The sequence below is a fragment of the Corvus hawaiiensis genome, chromosome 12 (assembly GCF_020740725.1).
Source record: "Corvus hawaiiensis isolate bCorHaw1 chromosome 12, bCorHaw1.pri.cur, whole genome shotgun sequence".
Classification (NCBI taxonomy): domain Eukaryota; kingdom Metazoa; phylum Chordata; class Aves; order Passeriformes; family Corvidae; genus Corvus; species Corvus hawaiiensis.
Genome location: NC_063224.1, coordinates 8047969 through 8070228, shown reverse-complemented (window position 1 = coordinate 8070228; position 22260 = coordinate 8047969). Strand labels below are relative to the sequence as shown.

Below are 22260 nucleotides of genomic sequence, written 5' to 3'. Positions count from 1 at the left end.
AGCTCTGGACCTGCTGTGTCACTCTGGGTAAGTCCCTTCCCTGCCTCTGCCTGCATCCACATTCAAAATTGCGTCCTTCAACAGCTCTTCCATGTCATTCCCTCTGCTGTGGTGGGGCTCAGGAACATGGGCTGCGTGGGACCAGAGCCTCTGTTTTAGGGTCCAGGGGGGCTGGGACATAGATGTGGGGTCTGGGTGAGCAGTGGAATCACCAACTGTTGGGCTCTGGCTGGAGGGGTTGTGCTGGGGTTCTGCTGCTGGGCAGCCAGGCTAGTGTGGGGCCAGGCTCATCTCCTGCCCCAGTGAGGGGATCTTAACCACAGCTGCAGGCTGGTGTCTGGGCCGGGAGGGGAGGGGAGGGGAGGGGAGGGAGAGCAGAGCATCGTCTGGGCCCCACAATACTCTCATTCCCTTCCCCTCCTCTCCTGACCCCACTGATGCCCAGGTTTGGGTGCAGGCAAAGGCACAGCAGGCAGGGCTATCAGAAGAAAATCACCAAGCAGATTTGATGCATGATTTTTATTGACTTTAAAAAAAACAGTTGTTTTAAGACAGTTGTGTGCAGAAGTACCCATGTACACAGAGGCTACGGGCTGAGCTGCCCGCCTGCTCCTAGCCCTAGGTCAGAGCACTGGTCTCTCCCTCTCCCGGTGGGGCAGGGGGCGATGGGTGCTCGGATCAGGTACTGTGTGATGCAGACAACCTCTGCCAGGTGGGCCAGCCCAGGCACCTCTTCCCTGCCTGCCTCCTGCCCGTAGCCTGTGCCTACACCTCCTCTATGTACAGTACAGTGGTGCGCCGGCCGTGCAGCACGCGCCTGCCTGCGGCCGCCTTGCCAGGGAGACACAAGTGGTCGCAAGTCCTAGTGGGACAGCTTAAATAAAAAATAATAATATAATAATAATTAAAACAACAGAAAAAAGGGGGGGTAGGGGAAGGAAGTTAGCCAAAAAAAAAATACTGTCAGGGCAGCCAGGAGCTGCGAGCGTGCCCGACACTGGATACCAGCACTGTGCTGCCGGAGGGTTCGGTACCCGGGTTTGGTACCCAGCGTCTCCGCTCACCCTGCAGTTGTCAGGCCTGGCCCTGCTCAGCTGCAACAGGAGCTGGTCCAGCCTCATCACACTGGATTTGGCCTTTCTAGCCACCAGTACAGTGCCCTGGATGTGTCTCTCTCTCTCAGCAGCACTCCCCAGCTAAGATCCAGCCTGGTGTGAGGAAGGAAGTGGGTACAACTGCCAGATACATCGGCCACGTCCCTGCCACCAGAGCGCACACAGCCTGGCGTTGCTGATGGGAGATGGTCAAGGCACTCATTGTTGCTCATGGTTTTTATTTTTCTTCCCCATTAAAAAAAAAACAAACAAACAAACAAAAAACCCACCAAAAAAACTCAACAAAAACCACCCAGGAAAGTGGAGAGCAGGGCTTGCAGCAGCCTGTGTCCTGGGGCTGCCTGCATCAGGGAGGCTCCACTTCTACAGGCTAAAACCTACCACAAAACTCAGGAGTTTAAATCCCTGTGGACAGAAAAGCTGAATTTCCCCAGCCCAGGGGCTGCTGACTTGCCTGCTCCAGATGACCAACCCACACCCTCGTGTTTCACGATTGCAGAGAAACCTCAAAAAAATAAAAGAAAACCCTGAAAAATGACAAAACCAAAGTGGAGAAACAGGTAAGAGGCTGCTACAGAAAAGCCAGATACAAAAGGGTAAAAAAATCTCCAAGCCCAAAAAACCCTACAGTGATTGTTCTTCAAATTAACTATTGCAACCAGGCAGCACGGGTAGAGCTTCTCCAGATGGGCACTGCCCCACAGCCCCTGCAGGCAGAGGGTCCCTCTCTGGCGGACCTTTTTGATGGCTGCCTTTTTCTTGAGCTTTCCAGCATCTCCTAAAAAAACCCACACCCACCTGATTGACCCAAAGAAAGTGGTTTTAATGACACCTCTGGGGAGACAGTTTCCTTCAGCATCTCCCCATCCCATGTCATAGGCTGCCTGTCCAGCCTGGGAAGCCCTGGAGACCCTGAGGGCATCGGCTGTACCAGACTGGTGTAAACCAAGCGCCACCCCTGGCAAAAGGAGCAAAGACTTTGGGATTTCAGCTTCTCACCAGAGCTGTTTAGAACAACACAAAAGCAAAAGCACAGTTCACTCACCCACTCATCTCTGATCTGTTTTTTCCCAGCCTGAAAGCAAAGGAAATCCTGTCTCCTTGACTCTGCTGTGTCCCACAACCCCTTGAGCATCCTGCAACTGCTCACAGAGCTTAGCCAGAGGGACCAGGCTACAGCTCCTGCAGGTTTCTTAGCTGCCCTCCTGTACAGTCACTCCTGAAATCTGTCCTACCCTTCCCCATCCTCAGGTAGAAGAGCAGGGATCCTGGGCCCCAAAGCTGGGGTTCCTCTTCGTCTCCCTGCACAGCTGTGCCAGCAGTTGCCAGCCTGCAGCAGAGCATCAGCAATGGCCAGCTTCCCGAAGCTTCTGGTTCCCCACCATGGATCCATGCACTGGGACCTGCCTCTTGCCAGGAGCCTTCCCTGGAGAAACGACGGCATCGGCTGCCCCAGGTGGGTGAAAGAAAAATACTAAAATAAAGGAAAAAGGAAGCAGCTGGTTCCACTGGTGAGGCTGCGCAGCTGCCACAGCTCCCTCAGCCCCCTCGGCCCAGACACGATGCTCGAGGGGTTCCCCAAAGTCACGTGGCTTCAGGGCAGGGGGGTTGTCTTGTTTTAAAAAGAGCAGCATTTGGTTTGACTGTAGAGAGATGCAAGGCGGCTGCCCCCGCCGCCTGGTCAGTCGCTGATTGTGTTTATAAATCCTTTCTCAGCTGGGTTTCTTAATAATAATAATAATAATTTTAAAAAAGCAAAAAGTCTCCTTTAGCTCTGAACCTGATTGGCTGCTGGAGGCACCAAATACCACTGGGGTGGCTCTGTCAGCAACGCAGACCTGCGCTGCCCATCTGGTGCTCGTCGCTTGAGGCAACCAGGGAGACCCTCACCCTCTGCCCCTGCAGGCAGCAGGACCTGCTGGAGCAGGGAGCCAGAGGCTCAGCCCTCAGTTTCCCCGGTAAACCTCGATCTTGCTGGTTTTGGCCAGCATGTCGATGATGTGTGCCTCAAAGTCGGCATCGTGCACCCCTGTCTTCCTGAACTCCCCGGCATAGCGGTTGTTCTCCCAGTAGTGGTGCCAGTTCCCCCGGCTGTCAGCACCGAACCCAAAGACGTTCACCTGCAGTAGCAAGGGAGGGAGTGAGCCAGAACCCCCCACCAGGCTGGGGCACCCTTGTCTCAGCACCCCCTGCATTGCTGGGGGGACTTTTGAAGGTGCCCATCCCTCTGCACAGCCTTCCCACCTCTCAAGGCTGTGCCCATCACTGTGGTGTCAGGCAATCAGAGTAAGTGACTGCTGCAGTTTGACCCCAAGAATCCACTTCCTTACTTAACCCTGTAAGGTTCAGGATCCCAGCAAAGCCTTTCCATGCAAGCCATGAGCTGAAGGAGCCATAACCTACCTCATCACAGACGTGGAGGGCGAAGAAGAGCACCAGCATGCCGGTGGAGGGGTAGCGCCCGTGGTGCTCCGTCCAGCGGTCGTGGATGTACTTGAAGAAGGCAGGATTGTAGATCTGCACCTGGGAGGACAGACTGGGGTTAGTGCAGGAGCCCCAGCAATGATCCCTTTGGCATCATGAAAAGGAAGCTCCTGTGAAGGAGCACTGGGAACCCTGGGAAATGATGAGGTGACAGGGGCCATGGCCATACAGGTGCTTGTTGCAGGGGTAAGGATGAGCCCCACATACCTTTTCTTTGTCCACACGCAGAAAAGCCTTCACAGGTGCGTATGTGCTGGGAAAAGAGCGGAGAGGCAGGTGAGTTCTTGGGGGTCCCATGCCCCCAGCTCCAGTTTGAGTTGCCAAAGGGGGCTCTGGGAGGGAAGAACCAATGAATCCCCACTGCTCCCAGGGGAGCTGTCCTTGAGCTAGGTGAGCCACCAGTGCCCACTGAGTACTTACAACCTGATCTGGCCGGTGGAGAGGGCACTGGCGATCCAGAGCAGGTCCAGGGTTTTGAAGGGCACGAGCACGAAGCTGACGTTGGCGGGCAGGTTCTTGGCACTCTCCGGGTACATGAAGTGGTGTGTGGTCCGACCACCCACATCGCCCTCAAAGCCCACTGTGGGGGCCTGGTTCATCCTGGGGAGAGAGCAGGGACGATGACACCACCCTCCCAATGCCCTGTGCTTTGCAGATGACATGGGTGATCACCACGAGCTGCTGAATGCTGCCAAGCAGCAGTTTCCCACCCAGGGGAGGTCTGGACTCACTCCCATTCATCCCAATAGCCGGTGGTGCCAGCATCACCCCATGTCTCTGTACTGCCCAGGCGGGCAGGTCCCCGGCAGTGCTCTCTGGCCCTCACCGCATCACAAAGTCGTGACCGTCGATTTCCGGCCCGTAACCGGAGCCGCGTAGGTTGCCTGAGTTGCCAACCACGGCACAGCGGCGGCAGCGGCGTGGGTCACGGAAGCGGTAGGGATCCTCGCCCGGTACGATCTGGAAGAGCTTGCTCAGGACCTCGTGGGTGTTGTGGGACTTGAACTGGGGCTGCAGCATCTGCAAGAAGGGGAAGGAGGGCGCGGGGAATCAGACAGCGCCCTCTCCTTGATGGTGGAGGAGAAATCTGTGCCTCCCGTGCCAGAGCACACCATGGCATTCCCGCCCCTTCGCTCACCATCCACCACCTCTGGACGTCGGGCGGTAGGTCCATGTTCTCCTTGGTCCACACTGGGGACACGGTGCCGTCATAGCGCCTATCAAACCAGTCGGTGGCCCCGGGCTCCTCGGCCGGGCAGCGGCGGCAGGCGCAGCCCCGGGGGTACGGCCCCCCCTTGCTGAGCCGCTGCATCCCGGCATAGCCGGGCACCAGCTTCACCCGGTGGATGCCTCCCAGCCCGCCGGGGTCCAGGTAGGCGATGCTGTGGTGCGAGTAGGTGAAGAGGAGGGACATGACAAAGACGAGCAGGAAGGCGGTCGAGAGGAAGCAGAAGCGCAACGAGCACTTCATGGTCGGCGGGTGGCTGAGCCGGGGACGGCGCCCGCTCCGGCACAGGGCGCGGGCATAGGGCGCGGGAGGGCGTCAGCCGGCCAGCGAGGCTCCCTGCGGGAACGAGAGCTGTAACTAACTCCCTGAGGCGGCGGTGTGGGGAGGGGGATGTAGAGCCTCCCACGACCCACCGCACCGGGCTCTTACCTGCTGGGCTGCAGCTTTCCATCCGCGTTGTCCGGCCGCGGCGAGGGCCCCCGGTGGCTCCACGTGCCAGGCAAGGAGCATCTGCGGAGGGGTCCGGCACAGCTCGGCGCACCGGCCTCAGCCGCGGCACCGCGCTCCGGCGGCTCCTCCAGGTCCCGGCCCCGGCTGGCGCTCAGCTGCGACGGTGCTCATCATCCCCGGGGTTTAGCTGATCCGCTGACACGCTGCCCTCAGCCGCTGGCTCGGGAACACGGCCACCACGACACCAGCCTGGAGCGGGAAGGAGGGGACGGCGGGTCAAGGGGTGGCGATACAGACAGCGGAGCTGGGGGGCTGCGCCGAGCAGGAGGAGGGTGCTGGGGGCTAGGGAGTGTATTCCCCACTGAACACCCCAAAATGCCTCCCAGCCCGTCCCAGGCACGGGGCTGCAGGGTACGAGCCGTCCCCGAAGGGGACAAGCAGGCGCAGGGTGCGCAGGGAGCTGAGATGCCGGCATCGCTATCCGTGCCTGGGGAACTCCCAGCAGCTCCCGGACTGTGCCCTCCCTGTCTCTGCCAGACAAAGGCTCAGCCATGAACTCGCCTCCGGAGCCAAACAAGCGGCTCCATTCTGTAGGCTCAATTCTCCTTCTCTATCAAGCCACAAGCAGCCCCTCCAAAACCCTCTTCGCCGGCTGCCGCCGCCGCCGAGACAGCCGGGAAGCAGCCGCTCCGCAGCCTGACGGGCACCCCGGGGACGGACGCTGGCGACTGTCCCCCCCCGAGTGGCCGCGTCCCTTGGGGAAGGTCACTTGCTCGCTCGTGATCCTGGAGGGTAAAAATAGCCAGGGCAGAGGTGCTGGCGCCTGCGCCCGGCGAGGAGCGGCCAAGCCCCCCGAGTCGGGGGTGGGGGCCAAAGCCAGACCATGTTCCTTGGCCAAATTAAAAAAAAAAGGTTGAAAATCCCCTTTTAACCCAGTCACTGAGCTGGGGCAGGATCCAGAATCCCAGGGCGTTGGAGACATGACCTCCCCTCCAGGCCTTTTTGGGGGGGGGGTGACCGCCCCCCAAGGTCAAACCCTGCAGAGGCATCACCTCCACGGCTCAGCCCTGGCCCCAATTAAGCCAATGCCGAGGCCGGCAGCACTAATTAGGAGCTGGCAGGCACCAGGATGCTTCTTCCCTAGGAAAAACATCTTCTGCAAGACGCTGGCTTGCTTTCCAGGAACAGACTGCTAAGCTCCCAAAAACCTCCTTGTTGGGATGGGAAGAGAACATGGACCCCTAAGTCTCTCCCAGCCCATTGCACTGCCAGGCATGGACACCTCCCGCACAAACCATTAACCCCCTGACAAATATTTGTTCAAGTGGGGACAATCTTTAAAGGAAAGAGCTGAAAACTGAAGGCACATCCCAGTTCAAGTGTTTTTCTGGGCTCTGGCGGGGAATTTTAACACGCCTACATGGCACACGCATGGCCAGCAGTGACTGCAACCAGTTCCTTGGGCTGCTGCCAGCGGAAAAAGCAGGGTGGTTGTTAAACAGAGGGTTTGCATTTAAGGAGTTTGGGATAAAGCCAGTGAAAAGCTGTAACAGCCCACCCCGATGCAAAACGCTGGAAAGATTCGCAGGTAAAAGGCAATTTTAGGGCTTTTTTCAGCTATGATGTGGCAGGGCCACCAAGCAGGACAGGCTGATCCCCTTCCCCTGCTCCCGCTGCTCACCATCCCACGGGGCTTTTTAAAGGCTAAAGGAAATGAGCTATCACGTGCTTGTGTTATTTTTGTTCCTGGTGAAAGGGGGAAAATCCCTTTCCGGCTCCCCAGCTCAGCCTCGTCCTGCCTGAGGCATCCCAGCCCTGACATCATCTGGAGCACATTTTGTATGGCCCCCATCCTGGGGCCTCCTGGAGCTGCCCCCGACCACAGCGGGGGGGAAAACCCCCGTCCAGCCCAGCTCATGCGCGGTAAAAGAAGCCTTAAATCCCAGCGGCTGGTTTGAGTCATCATTTTCCTAGTAGGAGCTGGCAGCTATTTCCATCTGCACTAGTCCTTACAGCCCCCAGCAGGGACAGGGCACCCACAAATACAAACATACCCCAGCAATATCCATGCCCTCCCTGCCCAATCCTAATCCAACCCGCCTCCACAAATAAAACCCCACTTGCAGGAGCTTATTGCAGTAGATTTTGATTTTTCCTTCTTAAAATAACAAGGGATTTCAGGATTTCTCCTGTGGTGAGCAAGCTTGGCAACTCAGTGATGCCACCAAATACCCTTTCATTCCCAAATTCATCCCCAGGATCCTAAATTGCCTCCTGAGGACCATGTGCTCATCAAACACAAGTTTCTCTTTGATTGCAGGAGATAATGAAGCAAGGCTATTAAAAGGTCCTGGGAAATTGCTCTGCTGCTTTTACAGGTGGATGCTTTTTTCCAATCATATAATCTTTAATTTCAGGATGAGTGCTGGAGCGATGTGACAGAGAGCCCCAGGGCCTGGAGGATGCCTGTCCCTTCCCTGTCAGACAGAACACCATTGAGTACATCCCCACTTGGCATCTTTAGGTCTCGTTGGCTTTGTTTGCTCATTTCTAAGATATCCTGAGGTTGTTGGCACAGATTTCCATGCCAGTAAATGGCAGGGTGGGCAAAGGAAGGAGCCATCACTGGGACATGGGATGTCACCCTATTAGGGGCAGGGAGAAAAGGGCAGTGGAGGAGCAGTGGCAGCATTGTCTGCACTGACTGCTGCTCTTCCTAGGGGATGAATGGGCTGAAAATTCCCCCAGGAGTCTTTGGGAAATGCCACCCTGGGTGACCAGGTGCTACTCATCCCATGATCCCTGTGCAGAGACATCACTTCTGCCACGACCGAACCACTGATTGGGTGCCAGAGCGGTGCATGGCTCCTGCAGGTGGAGGAGAGGGAAGCACACAGGGGACCCCTTGGACTGGACTGGCATCTCTGTCATGGGTGGAAAACCTGAGAATTAGGGTTGGGTGTTTTTGACAGGGAAGGAATGGATCTGAGTCTTCTCCCACCTCCTTCAATGCCAGGCAGACACAGTGAGTGGTGACCTGTCCTTGTTTCAGGCGTGACTTCAGTGGGCTGGATTACTACAGAAAGTCATAAAACTGTTCAAATTTCCTTTTGCCCATGGCCCAAGCGCTGCCAGAGGTTACAGCCCCTGGGCAGAGTGCCAGGGAGCCGCTTGCCTCCATGGGGCCGTCAGCTCGCGTTAGCTTGGAACAGCGAGCGGGAATCTGCCAGGGGCAGCGTGGGAGGGGACGATACCCTGTCCCTCTGCATCACTGGGCTTCCAAAGCCAAAACAGCACTTGGTGAGAAAAGCACAGTTAATTAAGAAGGTCCTTCCTGCTTCACCCATCCAGAGGGATTATATTTTCCCCTTGAACTTTTTTCCTCCCTAGCAGCTGGATGGGAGAGGGAGCAGGGAGCACACCCAGTGTTGGCACAAGGATGGTTGTCCCTGCCAGGGGACGATGCCATGAAGATCTGATGGCCAGCAGTATACAACCACCAGGTATTAAGAGAAGAAGCCAATTTCATGTGTTAAGCCATCACTACATCCCGACAGCAGTGAGGACCTGGTAACTTATTCTTCATCCTTTTAATTAATCATATTCTTATCAGCCAGCTCAATCAGCTAGTGGAGCCAAGTTAATTGGGTTTCCCGTGTTTTAAACCCTACTTGCATCCCTGGCTGCCAACAGCAGCAATTCCAGCCTTTCCTTCTGTCTGGCCTCCAGAGGGGTTATTTCGGGCTCATCCCTCAGCGCTGGGATAGGGCCAGGAAAGAGAGTGGAGGCCAAATCCCCAGTGCAGTGCTGGGATGGAGCCAGCCATGCTGAGGCCATTTCCTATGGGATCTGGGAGTGCAGGGGAGTGCCAGCAGTGGGAAAACAGAATGGAATGCTCCCACCCTTGCGGGTGGATGGGCCTGCAGGGACTGGTCCAGGAGCATCCTGAGTTCCTTTGCTCAACTGCAGCGGGACCCTCAGGGAACTGCTCTGGCTCAAAGAGCCCGTGCTGCTCAACGGAGCGATGCTGGGTGGGCACTCTCCCCGCCAAAATTCACACTGGCAGAAGTAGCCAAGGCAGATGCCCATCCCTGAAGCTCACACTCCCGTTGGGACCAGCCAGCCCCATGTGCCAGCCTGTGTGGCTGATGTCCCTGCGCATTCTCCAGTGCCATTTCCCCCACCCTCTGCCAGCCATTCTGGGTCTCCCCAGGCTGCCATGGGGAAAAGGGGACCCTGGCCCCTTCACTCCAGGGATGTTGATAAGCCCAAGGTCATGCTCACAGCATGGCCTTGTCACGCTCAGCTCCCTGTGCCAGAAGAAGCAGCTCCCTCCTTGAGGCAGGACAGGCAGGGAGGGGAGTGGGATTCTCTTCCCTGATCCTGAATGCTTGTGGAACTGAGTGGCAGAGCCAGCCCAGCTGCTCTGCACCCCAAGCACCCACCCCAGACCCTCCAGTTTGCACCAACTCAAGTACCACCAGCTCAGGCACCACTCAGCTGGGTACCACTGAACCCTGGGTCACACACCACCACACCCAGCTGAGTCCCACCGAGCAGCCAGGTTTGGCCAACCAACCCAGCAGAACAGAGGAGGCAGAGTCCGGGGCTTGCCACCACCACTGCCTTCTTCTCTCTCCCACCCTTGCCGCAGTTCCCTGTGCAAAGCCATCTGGTCCCATGGGGAGCCAGCTCCCCACTGCAGGCCACATTTCTGCCTCATCGTCCCACAGCTGCACACTGAGGGCAGCAGGGTCTGCCTGGTCCCTGTCCCCCTTCCTGCCAGCTGCACAGACACCCCATAGACACCCCTGAAGCAGTCTCCCTGCAGCCTCAGCTGCCTGTGAAGATGCAGCCACACCTCAGGCAAACATGCTCTGTAGGAAGGGCAGGGCTCCTGCTCTGCTTTCACCACCAGCATCCAGTGAGCTGCCAGCAGCACCCTGAGCCTCCCCGTCCGGCTGGGAAAGAACCACTTCCCCTCCATCACTGCCGCTGGTTTTACCAGCCTGGACCCTTTAGGTTCATGCCTGATGCCTCACCAGGAAAATATGTGCAGGAATGCAGGACAGGCAGATGCTGCACCAGGAGGTGCCACTGCCACTTGTGGCCCTCTGCCTGGGGAAGGCGAGCAGGGACACGGGGCCCCCCTGCACTTTCCTGTCTTCCTCCCTGGATATCATCAGCGCTGAGGATCCGAGGCGGTGGAAACCCAAAGGTTCTCCTTTGGCTTTTGAGGGCTGGTTGATGGGTGCAGTACCCACAGCCACTCTCTTTCCCCCGGGGCACAACCCAAGCTGAGAACTGCAAATTCGGTGCATGCTGTGGGTGGCCCCAAAAAGCCACCAGGGTTTGCTCCACCTGCGGGCAGCACTGAGAGGACGTTGAACTCGTTAGGGAAATTACACCTATGAGATTTCATTGCAGGGAAGTTACAAAAGGCTCCCCAGGCTGGAGGGCATCAATCTCAGCACAGCCCAGTTACAGCCAAGAACTCCCACTCTATGTAAAATTAGAGCAGTTCCACTGGTGAGGGCCCCTGACTTCCTCTCTGCACTAGCTGGGGCTCCGCTCAGACACCTGGGGAGAAGGGGGAGCATTTGCAGCTTCCTAATTAGCCCAATTACTGTTGCAGATCAAAAGTCCTTTGCTGGGGATACCCAGAGCAAAGTGATTGCACCTTGTTCTGGTTTCCCAAGAGCAGCTGTTGAGGGTGTTATTTTAGAGCTCAAACACTGAACTATCCAGCCCGTAAGAAAAAAAAAAATCTATATATCATACATGCATATATATATAACATTTTAAAAAATATATTCACTACTCATCTATGTGCGGTTTTGGGGGTATCTTTGGGAACTTTGCCTTGGAGTTGGGACCCAAATCACTTGCACTTTCCAAAAAAAGCTTTTGGAAGACGCCGGTGGCAAAGAGCAACATGAAACCAAGAGATGCCCTGGAGCCCAGCGCGGAGCCCAGCAGGGCAGGGAGATGAGGTTCCCAGCCTATCCCATCACATCCCACACCCGCGGGGTCAGGCGGGCTCCGATAAATCCTGGCTCATGAAGAAGCACTGAAGCCGGCCAAGCCACTGGAAAGCAATTAGCAGCTTGCAGTCGTGCAAAAATTAAATGCAACGGAAGGAGATGAAAGCCATCGAGCTGCCGGGACCTCGGCCTGCCAAACTGGGCGGCATCCGGCGTGCCGAGAGCCCGCAGCAAAACCACCGAACCCTCAGTGCCACCGGAGCCTTTCCCCAAAAAGCGGCAGTTTGGAGCTTGTTTGGGCACGAAAATTCAAGCGTTCCCGCAGCATGCGGCTGCCGGGGCTCTCCCTGCCGGCTCTCCCTGCCTGCCTCCGGCGCCGGCGAGGCGTGGGCGGTGAGCGGAGCGCGCCTCGCCGTTCTCAAGAACCGCCATGAGCTCCTCGGAAGAGAGGGAAGCGCTTTTGACAGGCAGCTGCCGCACACCACCGGCAGCGGGGCTGCTGTCGCTGCCAGATGGGGACAGACAGACAGACAGACAGACGGGCACGCGCGCGCCGGGCGGGGGAGGGCGGCGGGCAAGGCACCCCCCCACAGCCCAACCCTCCCCGCTGAGGCCGCGACTTTTGCTTCTGATACAAGGGAAAGAAAAAAGAAAAAGGAAAACCAAGCCCGAAGCGCTGAGGAACTTCCCGCTGGTGCTCACCGTCTTGGCCACGATGTGGCCGGGGCGGCTGCTCAGGGCTCGGAAGAGGCGAGCCCGAGATAATGCAGGGCAAAACTGCCTTCACCAGCTCGAAGCCCACATGTCTTCCTGGAGGGCGGCTCAGCAACTTTTGGGGTTTGTTGTGATTTGGTTCCCCCCAGCCATGTTTTATGATTGTAGACAGCAGGCGGGGACGTGACCCTTCCTCCAGTCCGAGCTTGCACACTGCCCGAGTGCCATCCTCCCCCCAGTATTTTCCTGCTGGGATGAAAAGCCCGCATTCTAGGGAAATATTTGGGAGCTTTGGACTAAGTACTCTGACTCTGCAGCTGGAGCCCGAGCAAAACCTTGCCTTCCCCTTGTGCCAGCAGCACTTGAGCCCCCTGCATGTGTGAGGACCCCTTGAATTGCCAGGCCCTGAAATACGGGCTCCGGTATCAATCCCACCCTGGCAGCCGTGCTTCAGCCAGGGAAACACCCTGAAACACTGGGATAGGCACACCGATAAGATCTCACACCAATGCCCGTGTTAGTGCCCCCCCCCCCACAGGAGGGACAAGGGACATCCCCTGCTCGGTGACACAGTTTTCTACCCTGTCCCCAGGGACGCTCAGGCTGTTTGTGAAATCCTGGCTGCCACTACCCATGCAATGGATGCCGTGTGTCACGCAGCCATGTGTCACACTGCTGCTGAGGGACCTTACACTCACTCTGGCACTGGTGGGGACTGGGGCCACTCGCAGCCAGCCCTCCCACCCTGGTCCCCCGGCTCTGCCCTCAACATCCCAGGACACACGGCTGGAGGGGAGCAGCTCCATCAGCCCCAGCCCCGACACCCCTGCTAGGGCCAGCATGCTCCCCGGGGCGAGCACATCCTCCCCAGGCAGCACCCTGGAGCTGCTCCCCGTGGCTGGGGCCAGCACATCCTCCCTGGGGACAGCACCTCAGGGCCCGGGCCGGCATTCTGGACCAGCTCAACCTCCCGGGTCTGAACCCAAAGCAACTCGCGTGGATGCTCCCGGCAGCCAGCATCCAGCACCGGGAGCAGCACCCAGAACCCGGACCTGCACCCCGGACAGGAGACAGCATATCCTCCCGGGGCTGTTCAGCACCCATTGCATCCCGGCGGGATGCTCTCAGCCCCGAGACCTGCACCCAGCCCCGGGACCTGCACTCATCACCGGGACCAGCAACCGGGACCACGACACCGGGGATGAACCCAACGCACCCCGTGGATGCTCCCCGAGGCCAGCTCCCAGCACCGGCACCAGCCCGCGGCACCGGGGCAGCTCCCGGGCGGGCTCCCCCGCCGCAACCCGCTACCCCCGCCGCCTCCCCGGGACCGGCACCCCGAGCCGAGCCGGGCCGTGCCCGCACCCCCCGCCTCGGGCCCACTCTCCGCCGCGGTACCTGGCTCAGCTCCGGCACGGCCCCGCCGCCGGGCTCACCCGGGCCCCGCCGCCACCGCCCTCCGCGCCGTGCGGAGCCGTGCCGCGCCGTGCGGGGCGGGGGGAGCGGGCCCGGCAGGCTGGGAGATGTAGTCCTGGGCCGCCTGGCGGCGCTTGTGGGACTTGTAGGAAGAGAGAGGGGCCGCCTGCGCCCACCCTCCCCACCGGCATCTCAGGAATCTACCCTGGTGCCCAGCCCGGGACTCACCCCGGCACATAGGCACCCCCCAGTCCGGTGCCCAGCATCGGTATCCCCGGTATCCACTCGGAGCATCGGCAACCCCCTGAACACTCCCGGTACCCAATCCGATACCCAACTCGGTAACTACTTCGGTACCCATCCCAGTACCCACCCGGCGCACCGGCATTTCCGGGCATCGGCACCCCAATACCCATCCCCCGTTATCTACCCCCGGTATTCACCTGGCGCGCCGGCATCTCCCGCTACCCTCCCTGGTACCCAATCCGGTACCCACCTCGGCACCCATCCCAGTGCATCGACATTCCCCAGTACCCAGTACCCCGATAGAACCCCAGCACACAGCGGGCACCCATCCTGGTAACCCACCGGGAGCCGACATCAGCGCCCACCGCCGGGGCACCCCTCCTCTCTGCAGAGAACCCTGTGAGGAGCCGGACTCATTACAGGGGTGACCCAGGGCACTTAGGGGTGCGCACCACCGCCGAGACCCATTTTAGGACAGAAAACGTCAAACCTCCATTCCCCCTTTGCAAGACCCCCGAGATGGGGGAAGGGAGGGGGGAAGCAGCACGGGGGTGCGCTGTGCCTTTAAGGGGGTCTGTGTCCCGCCGCGCAGTACACTGGGAATTGTAGTCCCTCAGTGCCGGGCGCCCCGGAGCGGCTGCGGGGGCTGGACTAAACATCCCAGCAAGCCCCGCGGCGCCAGGCTGGGGGCGGAGGAGGTGCCTATGGCGGCGGAGTGGAGCGCTATTCTCCTCACCTGCCGGCGGGGCCATGGCAGCGTGTCCGCCCTGCAGCGAGGCAAGTGGCGGGGCGGGCGCCCTCCCTCCCTCCCTGCCCGCGGCGGCGGGATCGGCTCTCAACGCCGCCCGCCTCTCGTTTGGCAGAGCTGGAGGTGCGGCGGCTGCGGGGCGGGCTGGGCCCGCGCCCCCCCGCGCTGCTTCTGGCCGTGGAGGACCCCTGGGCCCGCCTGGGCAGCGGCGGGGCCACCCTGAACGCTTTGCTGGTGGCGGCCGAGCACCTCAGCGCCCGCGCCGGATGCACGGTGAGAGGTGACAGCCTCTGGTGGGTCCGGGAAGGCTGGAAGTCAGGAGGGGACGCTGGAAGTGAGGGGGGTGCCTGTCCTGTCCCCACTGACTCTTCCCTGTTGTCCTCTCCCAGGTGGTGACCGCTGACGTCCTGAGGGACGCCCGCATCCTCATCTTGCACATGGTGAGAGCAGACCTACAGCCCAGCATGGGACCTCTCATTGCACCCGCTCCCTCCCGGTGACCCTGCCATATTCTCTGTCCCACCAGGGCCGCGACTTCTCCTTTGACGACTGCGGCCGTGCCTTCACCTGCCTTCCCGCCGAGGAGCCTGGCGCCCCAGCCGAAGCGCTGGTTTGCAACCTGGACAGCCTGCTGGGGACCATGACACACCGGGTCTGTGTAGCCTGAGGTTGGGGCCCCGGGGATGAGTTTGGTTTCCAGCAGGATGGGAGCGGTGTTGGGTTCCTGGGCTCCTTTCCTGCCGTCCCTGGGCATGTGGTCCTTCTCTTGGCAGCTCTGTGTGGGCTCCCCACCTGGCGTCTGGGTCTGCAGCACCGACATGCTCCTCACTGTGCCCTCAACACCAGGTGGGTGGATACCAGCCTTGCTTTGGTGTGGGACAGGGTTCTTAACCAGCAACACATCTGGTTCAGCCTGTGCCATGCTCCCATGAGGGTGTGGATGTTCAGCTATTGCTGTCCTGTGCACAGCTGGGAGAATCCGTTGTGCCTGCAGTGAGGTGGCCAAGGCTGGATGCTGCTGCCACTTCCGCTGCTGTGGTGCAGGTTTTCAGGCAGTTGTGCCCAGTGTGAGTACATGCACTGCCCCAGTGGGCACTGGTCTCTGTCCCTCCCCCCAGGGATCAACTGGGACAGCTTCCAGGGTGTCCGAGTGATCGCAGTGCCCGGGAGCCCAGCATATGCCAGGAACCATGGGGTCTACCTCACCAATGAGCAGGTTGGGGCAGCTCCCCCTTCAAGAGGCATCCCTTGAAGATGCAGTGGTCTCCAGTCCTGTGATGCCTTGGGTGCTGGAGTCTCAGCACTGCTATGGCTGCTTGGCTTAGGGTTCCCTGAAGAGCTCACTGGGATGGTTTTGCTCCCAGGGGCTGGTACGTGATATCATCTACAAAGGCACGGAGGCCCAGATCCAGCAGTGTGCAGGGCCAGATGGCACCGTCCCCCTGGTACGGCATGACTCAGGTATTGGTGACCCTGCCAGCCCCGTCCTTTGTGTCACCTCAGCTGCAGCCTCAGCCCTGATGTGCCTGGCAGGTCTGTGGGATTGTTTTCTTCTCCTCGGATGCTGCTGAGCAGCTTCTGGCCACCCATGTCATCCCTCCTCTGGATGCCTGCACCTACATGGGACTGGACTCGGGGGCTCCACTCATCCAGGTGACAGCCCCTCTGTGGGGAATGGGACCCTTTGCCACACAGGTGTTGCTGCTGGGCATCTCTTTAGGGTCTATTTGCCCCCACACTTCCGGATTTGGGTGGGAGAGGTAGTGGGAGGGATCACCCAGCAGCAGGGTGGGGTTCAGGATGGCTGGACCCAACAAGTCCCTTTTCTCCCCAGCTCTCCCTCTTCTTCGACATTGTGCTGTGCATGGCAGGGGGGATGACAGAGGAGGATTTTGTGAAGGGTGGTGGTGATACCAGTGTGAGGAGTGCCCGCTCTGTGCTGTGGACAGCTCTCCGTGGCTTCCCTCTTAGCATGGGTGAGTGCTTCCTTCCAGCTTCTAGTGGAGTGTCCCTGCCCAGGGGGTTGTAACTAGATGATCTTTAAGGTCCCTTCCAACCCCAACCATTTTATGATTCTATGCTGTGGTGAGTGCATGTGATGTGACCCATTCCTAGGCACTCTTCCCTGCATGGGAAGAGATGGGGTGGTCAGGGCCCGACAGTCATCTCTGGGTCCCCAGGTCTTCACTCCTGACCCCTTCAGCTGGGGATGTTCAGCCTGGCTCACACGAGTGTCAGACACACCCACATTTTTTTGTCCATGTGCTGAAATCTCTCCTGCCCCCCACAGCCTGCATTCCCAATGCATCCTATGACTACATGACCGCCTCTGCGAGCGACCACATCCGCAGCCTGACTCTCCTGCCTGGCTCTGCCAGCCACCTCCGCTTCTGCAAGACAGCCCATTCCCACGTGGATGTATGTCCTTCCATCCCAGCCTTGCTCATGCGCGTTTTTTGGGGTTTGCTCTGGGCTGTGTGCCCAGACCCTGGTCCCACGTGTCTCTGTGCCCTTGACAGCAGCCCTGTCTCCTGGAGGATGGCTCTTCAGTCACCAACTGCCTGCTGGAAGGAGCTGTGCAGCTGGCAGCTGGCAGTGTCATCCAGCACTGTCACCTCCAGGTACATGACTAGGATGGGGGTGACCCACCGCTCCCAGTGCATCGAATGGGCAGCAGGGTGACGTGCTGCTGCCTAGGATGGAGGAACTGCAGCTGTGAGATTTGGGATGCCCTTCCTCTTTGAGACTGCCTTTTGGCTCATACTGGGCACCCTGGTGGCTGTCACCCTCTGCAAACAAGGGGATGAGACTGTCACCTCTGCCCTGTCCTGAGCTGGGAACCAGGGCAGACCCTCTGCTTTGGGGGCTCTGTTACGACTGTGAGCCCTGGAGGCTGTCACCTGGCCTGAATTTCCACAGTCCGTGTTTCTGCAGCCTTGTGACAAAATTATGTCCTGCCACCTGGCTTGTGCTGGCACCAGCTTGTCTCTCAGGGTGGTTGTCCCATTCCAAGGTCAGGATTTGGCTCTGGTTTGGGGGCCAGCGATGCCATTGTTGCTTCTTCTTCAGGGTCCCCTGGTGATCGGTCCTGGCTGCCTCCTCTCGGGCCTTGACGTGGGCTCCTCACCAGCCCTGCGGGGCCATCCCCTACGTGATGTTGTCCTGCAGGGCCACCACATCCGGCTGCGTGACCTGCCCTGCCGCGTGTTTACTCTCACTGGCCGCCTCGATGACTGGCAGGTGCGGGGGCAGTGAGATGGCACGAGGCTCCCAGTGAAGCCAAGGTGTGACCAGCCCCTCTGTGCCCCTGCAGATCCCTGTGGAAGAGGCCACCTATCTGAACGTGCCCTGGGCTGAGTTTTTCCAACAGACGGGTGTACGGTAGGTGCCACATGTCAGGATGGGAGAGGAGACCCAGCTCCCAGAGGTGTCATGACCACCCCAACCCATCCCACATTCCATCTCCCCTCGTGGAAGGTGTCCTCGAGCCCCAGGGCAGTGCTGATGGTCTCTCCCTCCATCAGGGAAGGGGACCTTTGGGATGCTGAGACGCCACGGAGGAGCCGCTGCCTGCTCAGTGCCCGGCTCTTCCCGGTGCTGCATGCCCGTGAGGCCCTGGGGCTGGAGGATGTGCTGTGGCTGCTGGGCCTGGCCACAGTGGCCAGTGAGCAGCTGGCACGCTGGCGGATGGCGTGGCGTATGTCCTGGCAGGAGCTGCTGCCCTGCCTGGACACGGAAGCCGAGCTGGGTGCCCGCCAGGCCCTGTTCTTCCTGCAGGGCCAGTGCAAGGTGCGGCGGGTGCTGCTGGGACGCCAGGACAGCAGCCTCCTGCCACTTGCCCGCAGTGCTGTCCATGAGGGCTACCATGAGGCTATGCTGGGCACACTGGATGAGGGTGAGCTGGACTCACTAGCTGCATATCTGGTTATCAGGACTGTTAAGTGCTCCCCACCCCCTTCGGTGATCCCCCCTATTTCAGGACCCCATGGGGTGCACCTGCAGGGCATCCAACAAGCCTGGGTGGGTGCAAGCCATGCAAGTCCCGCTCCCGTGGGGACAGCTTAAGGCAGAAGTGGGCTGGTTTGGGGTGCAGCCTGCAGCCAGGCTGTGGCTTTGCAGCCTCCTTTTATTTATTTTTTTTTATTTTCTAGTTGCCTCCACAGCCAGCGATGCTGGTATTGCAGCACGGGCACTTGCCTGTATTGCTGAGGTCCTGGGCTGCATGGCACAAGGGGAAGGCGGCTTGCGGAGTGGTCCTGCTGCCAACAGGGAGTGGGCCTCAGCTTTTGGGCGCCTGGAGAGTGGGGACATCGCTGGTGGTGTCCAGAAGCTGGCTGCTGAACGCCAGAAGTGGATGAGCCGGTGAGGCTGAGGCTGGCAAGAGGCAGCAGGCAGCTGCTCCATTCCAGGCGTTGGTGCTATCATGGAGATGTGGCAGTGGGCTCAGCATCTTTCTCATCCCAGGCCGGCTCTGCTGGTGAGAGCAGCTCGGCATTATGAGGGGGCCGAGCAGATCCTCGTCCGGAAGGCAGTGATGTCCTCGTGCCAGTTCATCACCGTGGAACAGGTGGAGCTGCCACCCTTGGGGCACTGGGTGCAGGTGGTATGTCCAGCCCGCCTGGACCTCTCCGGTGAGTGCATCCCCCCAGTCAGATGATCCATGTCTCACCCCTGTGGTGCTGGGGGAAGAGTCAGAGTGCCCCCTGAGGCTGATGGTGAGTGTTGGCAGGTGGCTGGAGTGACACACCCCCCATCACCTACGAGCACGGGGGGGCTGTAGTGGACGTGGCGGTGCTGGTGGACGGGTGCCAGCCCATTGGTGCCCGGGTGCGGCGCATTGTCCAGCCGGAGCTGCGCCTCGTCAGCCTCAGCGGGACACCACGGAGCGAGGCAGTGGCAGAGCTGGTGTGCCGGGAGCTGGAAGACTTACAGGATTACTGCCAGCCACATGCACCAGGTGAGGGGTCACCAGCCGCCAGCCTGGCTCTGTACCTGTGATGTCCCTTTGCTGCCAGGGTGGCCCTCTCTGGGGCCAGTGGGATGAGGGAGCAGGTAGCACAGCAGGCATCAACTTCCTTTTTGTTTCAGGAGCCCTGCTCAAAGCTGCCTTTATCTGCACCCAAATTGTGCAGTTCCCCTCACAGACACCCTTGAGGGCCCAGCTGATGGAGAGCTACGGGGGTGGCTTTGAGGTGCACACCTGGTCAAAGCTGCCCCACGGGTCTGGCCTCGGTAGGTTTGCAGGGAAAGGGCTGGGCAGTCCCTCACTGGTGCCTGGGAGTGGGGCATTGCCCTTGCTGCCCCCTGGCCTTCAGGGCCACAACAGTGCCTCACTGCCCTGGCCCTGCTTGTGCTCCCTGCAGGCACCAGCAGCATCCTGGCAGGAGCAGCGATGGCATCCCTGTACCGGGCAGCAGGGAAGGCTGCCAGCACCGAGTCCCTTATCCATGCTGTGCTGCACCTAGAGCAGAGGCTCACAACAGGTAGGACCTGGGAGATCAGCTGACCCACAGGGTGGGGGTCCCAGCAGTGACTGATGACCCTCTGCCCTGCAGGGGGTGGTTGGCAGGACCAGGTTGGTGGGCTCGTTCCTGGCATCAAAATCGGGAGGTCGAAGGCCCAGCTGCCACTCAGAGTGGAAGTGGAGCAGATTTTGGTCCCTGATGGTTTTATCCAGACCCTGAATGATCACTTGCTGCTGGTGTACACGGGGAAGACTCGCTTGGCCCGCAACCTGCTCCAGGTAATGCCTGGGTGCCTCTGGGTGTCGCAGAGTGCCTCTGCTCCCCCTGTGGCCTTTGGTGCCATCCCCTTCACTTGTGCAGCTTTGCCGCCCCAGAGTGAACTGGCACCCGAGGCTATGGGTGCAGCACTGCCTCCCCAGAGCCAGGAGGACAGTGACAGGGACATTCTGGCCTCTTGCAGGACGTGGTGAGGAACTGGTATGCCAGGCTGCCCTCCATTGTGCAAAATGCTGACGCACTGGTGAGCAATGCCGAGGAGTGTGCCCAGGCCTTGAGGCAAGGTGTGAGCCCCTTCCCTGGGCCAGGTTGGCCCTTTTAACAGCTGAAGAAACACAGGGAGAGGCTGTGCAGTCTTGGAGGGGAAAAAGGCTGGGGGATGCAGGCTCTTGCAGCTGCAGAAGCCTCAAATCCTCTCCCAGGCCCACCTTCACCAGGCAATACCCCAAAATTCAGGCTTGAACAAAGATTTTGAAGAAGAGGGGGTTAGACATGCTGAATTTGATTGATTGGCAGTGGGCCATTGGTGACAGGGCTGGGGGCCATGCCTGGTCAGTGCAGCGTGTTTATCTGGCTGCTGCAGAGAGGAAGCTGGAGCATTAAAGCAAGCAAATCCTGCCCGTGGAGGATTAAAAATAGCAACGTGACAGGGCTGGGGTTGCCTGCTCGGCCAGCAGAGCTGGGAGGAACTGGAAAAGAGAAGGCAGAATTTAGCTTGGGCTGAGCAGGAGAGCCAGAGATGTTTCTGCCCTTTGGGTGAGAAACAGAGACAAGTAATTTGCAATATTACCTCCTCTGCAGGTGACCTGCTGCTCCTTGGCAAGTGCCTGGACTGCTACTGGCAGCAGAAGAAGTGCATGGCCCCGGGCTGTGAGCCGCTGGCTGTTGGGCGCATGATGGATGCTCTCCGGCCCTACGTCCACGGGCAGTGCTTGGCTGGGGCTGGGGGCGGCGGCTTCCTTTACGTGTTAACCAAAGCCCCTCGGCAGAAAGAGGCTTTGCACCGGATCCTGGCAAACACCGAGGTGAGCTGTGAGCCCCCCACTGCTGCAGGCGGCTTGCAGCAGCCTTATATAGAACATGAGGAGCATCTCTCCCCGCCACACATGGGATGTGATTGCTTCTTGTTCCTGTGCCCTCCCTGGGACCTTGGAGGTGAGAAGGGGTCCTTTGCTAGCTCCTGCCCCAACCTGTGACTCTTTTTCTAGGGACTGGGCAACTTCAGCATCCACAGCATCGAGGTGGACACAGGTGGTTTCTCTGTGGAGGTTGTGGAATGTGGTATGAAGGATGGTGCTCACCCTGGAGGGGACAGGGCTGTGTGAAGGCCTTCAGCCCTGGCCCATTCCTGGCAGATATCTCGAACAGATGCTGGGAAATCCCCACTGCTTTAGGGGCAGCTTCTTCAGCCAGCTCCAGCAGGTGCCTTAGGTCTCGATATGGCCTTTTTGTGCTGCTACTTGCCCCAAAAGCCGGAGCCTGGAGAAGCTGTGACAAGTTGTGCAGGCAGGCAAAACTACCCCTGCTGGGTGGCTTTGCTGGAGGGACAGTTTGCTAGGGCCTCCAGCCTGATTTTGGGGTTTCACTCCAGTTTTTAGTTTTCCGAAGGGAACAAACTAGCATTTGTGATGCTGCCTTTAGCAGGAACCTTTCTGCTCTTCCAGCAGCAGGGATCCAAGCTGCCTGTTCAGCATGCAATGCTCATGCAGGTGGATGTGGAATCAAGACCCTCTCGTGTCCTCAGGCACTGTTTTGCAGTGAAATAGGGAATAGTGAAAGCAAGTTACTAGTCCCTGCAGTCTGTCTGAATAAAAAAAGCTTGTGTTTGTCTCAGCATGTGTTTGTACCCCTCTGTCCCTAGCAGGGCTGCTCCCTCTCCACAGCATAGCAACGGCCCAGCAATGCATGGGCAAAGCTTTTCCAGGGGTGGGAATGGCAGAACCTGCATGCAAGGGCTGGTCATCCCCCTCCACAGCCCTGGCTGAGGGAGACAGCAGCCACAGGAGGCAGCCAGACAAGACAAGAAGATGCTCTGGATGCCCTGGCACAAGGTAGAATAGAACTGGGGCAGAGCAGAGCTCTTGTCCCACATCTTTCCAGCTCCCTGAAGGCCCACAGCTGAACACACACCACT

General features: G+C 59.3%; 2 protein-coding genes across 9 annotated transcripts; one reads left to right on the top strand and one right to left on the bottom strand.

Annotated features, from left to right (window-relative positions):
* Window positions 1-504: 504 nt before the first annotated feature.
* On the bottom strand, window positions 505-13416 carry ST3GAL2 (ST3 beta-galactoside alpha-2,3-sialyltransferase 2). Of its 2 annotated transcripts, none has more exons than XM_048316431.1 (8): window positions 13374-13416; window positions 5257-5526; window positions 4738-5178; window positions 4426-4619; window positions 4020-4199; window positions 3807-3852; window positions 3519-3638; window positions 505-3235 (listed from the first exon to the last, which is right to left on the bottom strand). In XM_048316431.1, the coding sequence occupies exons 3-8, from the start codon at window positions 5068-5070 to the stop codon at window positions 3062-3064; spliced, it is 1047 nt and encodes a 348-aa protein (XP_048172388.1). In that variant the 5' UTR covers window positions 5071-5178; window positions 5257-5526; window positions 13374-13416; the 3' UTR covers window positions 505-3061. The 2 variants fall into 2 exon arrangements, with proteins under 2 accessions (XP_048172388.1, XP_048172387.1); XM_048316430.1 differs by having other exon boundaries at window positions 4738-5163.
* Window positions 13417-14324: 908 nt separating this feature from the next.
* FCSK (fucose kinase) lies at window positions 14325-21959 on the top strand. 7 transcript variants are annotated; one of them, XM_048316535.1, is made up of 23 exons: window positions 14325-14414; window positions 14501-14658; window positions 14775-14825; window positions 14912-15037; window positions 15159-15231; window positions 15504-15601; window positions 15750-15830; window positions 15919-16038; window positions 16220-16361; window positions 16676-16803; window positions 16905-17006; window positions 17455-17625; window positions 17699-17766; window positions 17910-18280; window positions 18537-18747; window positions 18850-19016; window positions 19115-19342; window positions 19474-19617; window positions 19749-19868; window positions 19941-20128; window positions 20311-20410; window positions 20928-21151; window positions 21335-21959. In XM_048316535.1, the coding sequence occupies exons 1-23, from the start codon at window positions 14342-14344 to the stop codon at window positions 21449-21451; spliced, it is 3261 nt and encodes a 1086-aa protein (XP_048172492.1). In that variant the 5' UTR covers window positions 14325-14341; the 3' UTR covers window positions 21452-21959. The 7 variants fall into 7 exon arrangements, with proteins under 7 accessions (XP_048172492.1, XP_048172495.1, XP_048172496.1 ...); XM_048316538.1 differs by lacking the exon at window positions 21335-21959 and having other exon boundaries at window positions 20311-20370; window positions 20928-21122; XM_048316537.1 differs by lacking the exon at window positions 14325-14414 and having other exon boundaries at window positions 14591-14665.
* The last annotated feature ends 301 nt before the right edge of the window (window positions 21960-22260 follow it).

Bases quoted from the DNA above. Each gene is read 5' to 3' on its own strand.
- ST3GAL2 (XM_048316431.1), bottom strand. From the start codon at position 5,070: ATGAAGTGCTCGTTGCGCTTCTGCTTCCTCTCGACCGCCTTCCTGCTC. The intron at 3,853-4,019 runs GTAAGTACTCAG...CTCTTTTCCCAG, and splicing joins TCCACCGGCCAGATCAGGTT to CACATACGCACCTGTGAAGG. The intron at 3,639-3,806 runs GTATGTGGGGCT...CTGTCCTCCCAG, and splicing joins TGCGTGTGGACAAAGAAAAG to GTGCAGATCTACAATCCTGC.
- FCSK (XM_048316535.1), top strand. From the start codon at position 14,342: ATGGCGGCGGAGTGGAGCGCTATTCTCCTCACCTGCCGGCGGGGCCAT. The intron at 15,232-15,503 runs GTGGGTGGATAC...CCCTCCCCCCAG, and splicing joins CACTGTGCCCTCAACACCAG to GGATCAACTGGGACAGCTTC. The intron at 16,039-16,219 runs GTGACAGCCCCT...TTTTCTCCCCAG, and splicing joins CGGGGGCTCCACTCATCCAG to CTCTCCCTCTTCTTCGACAT.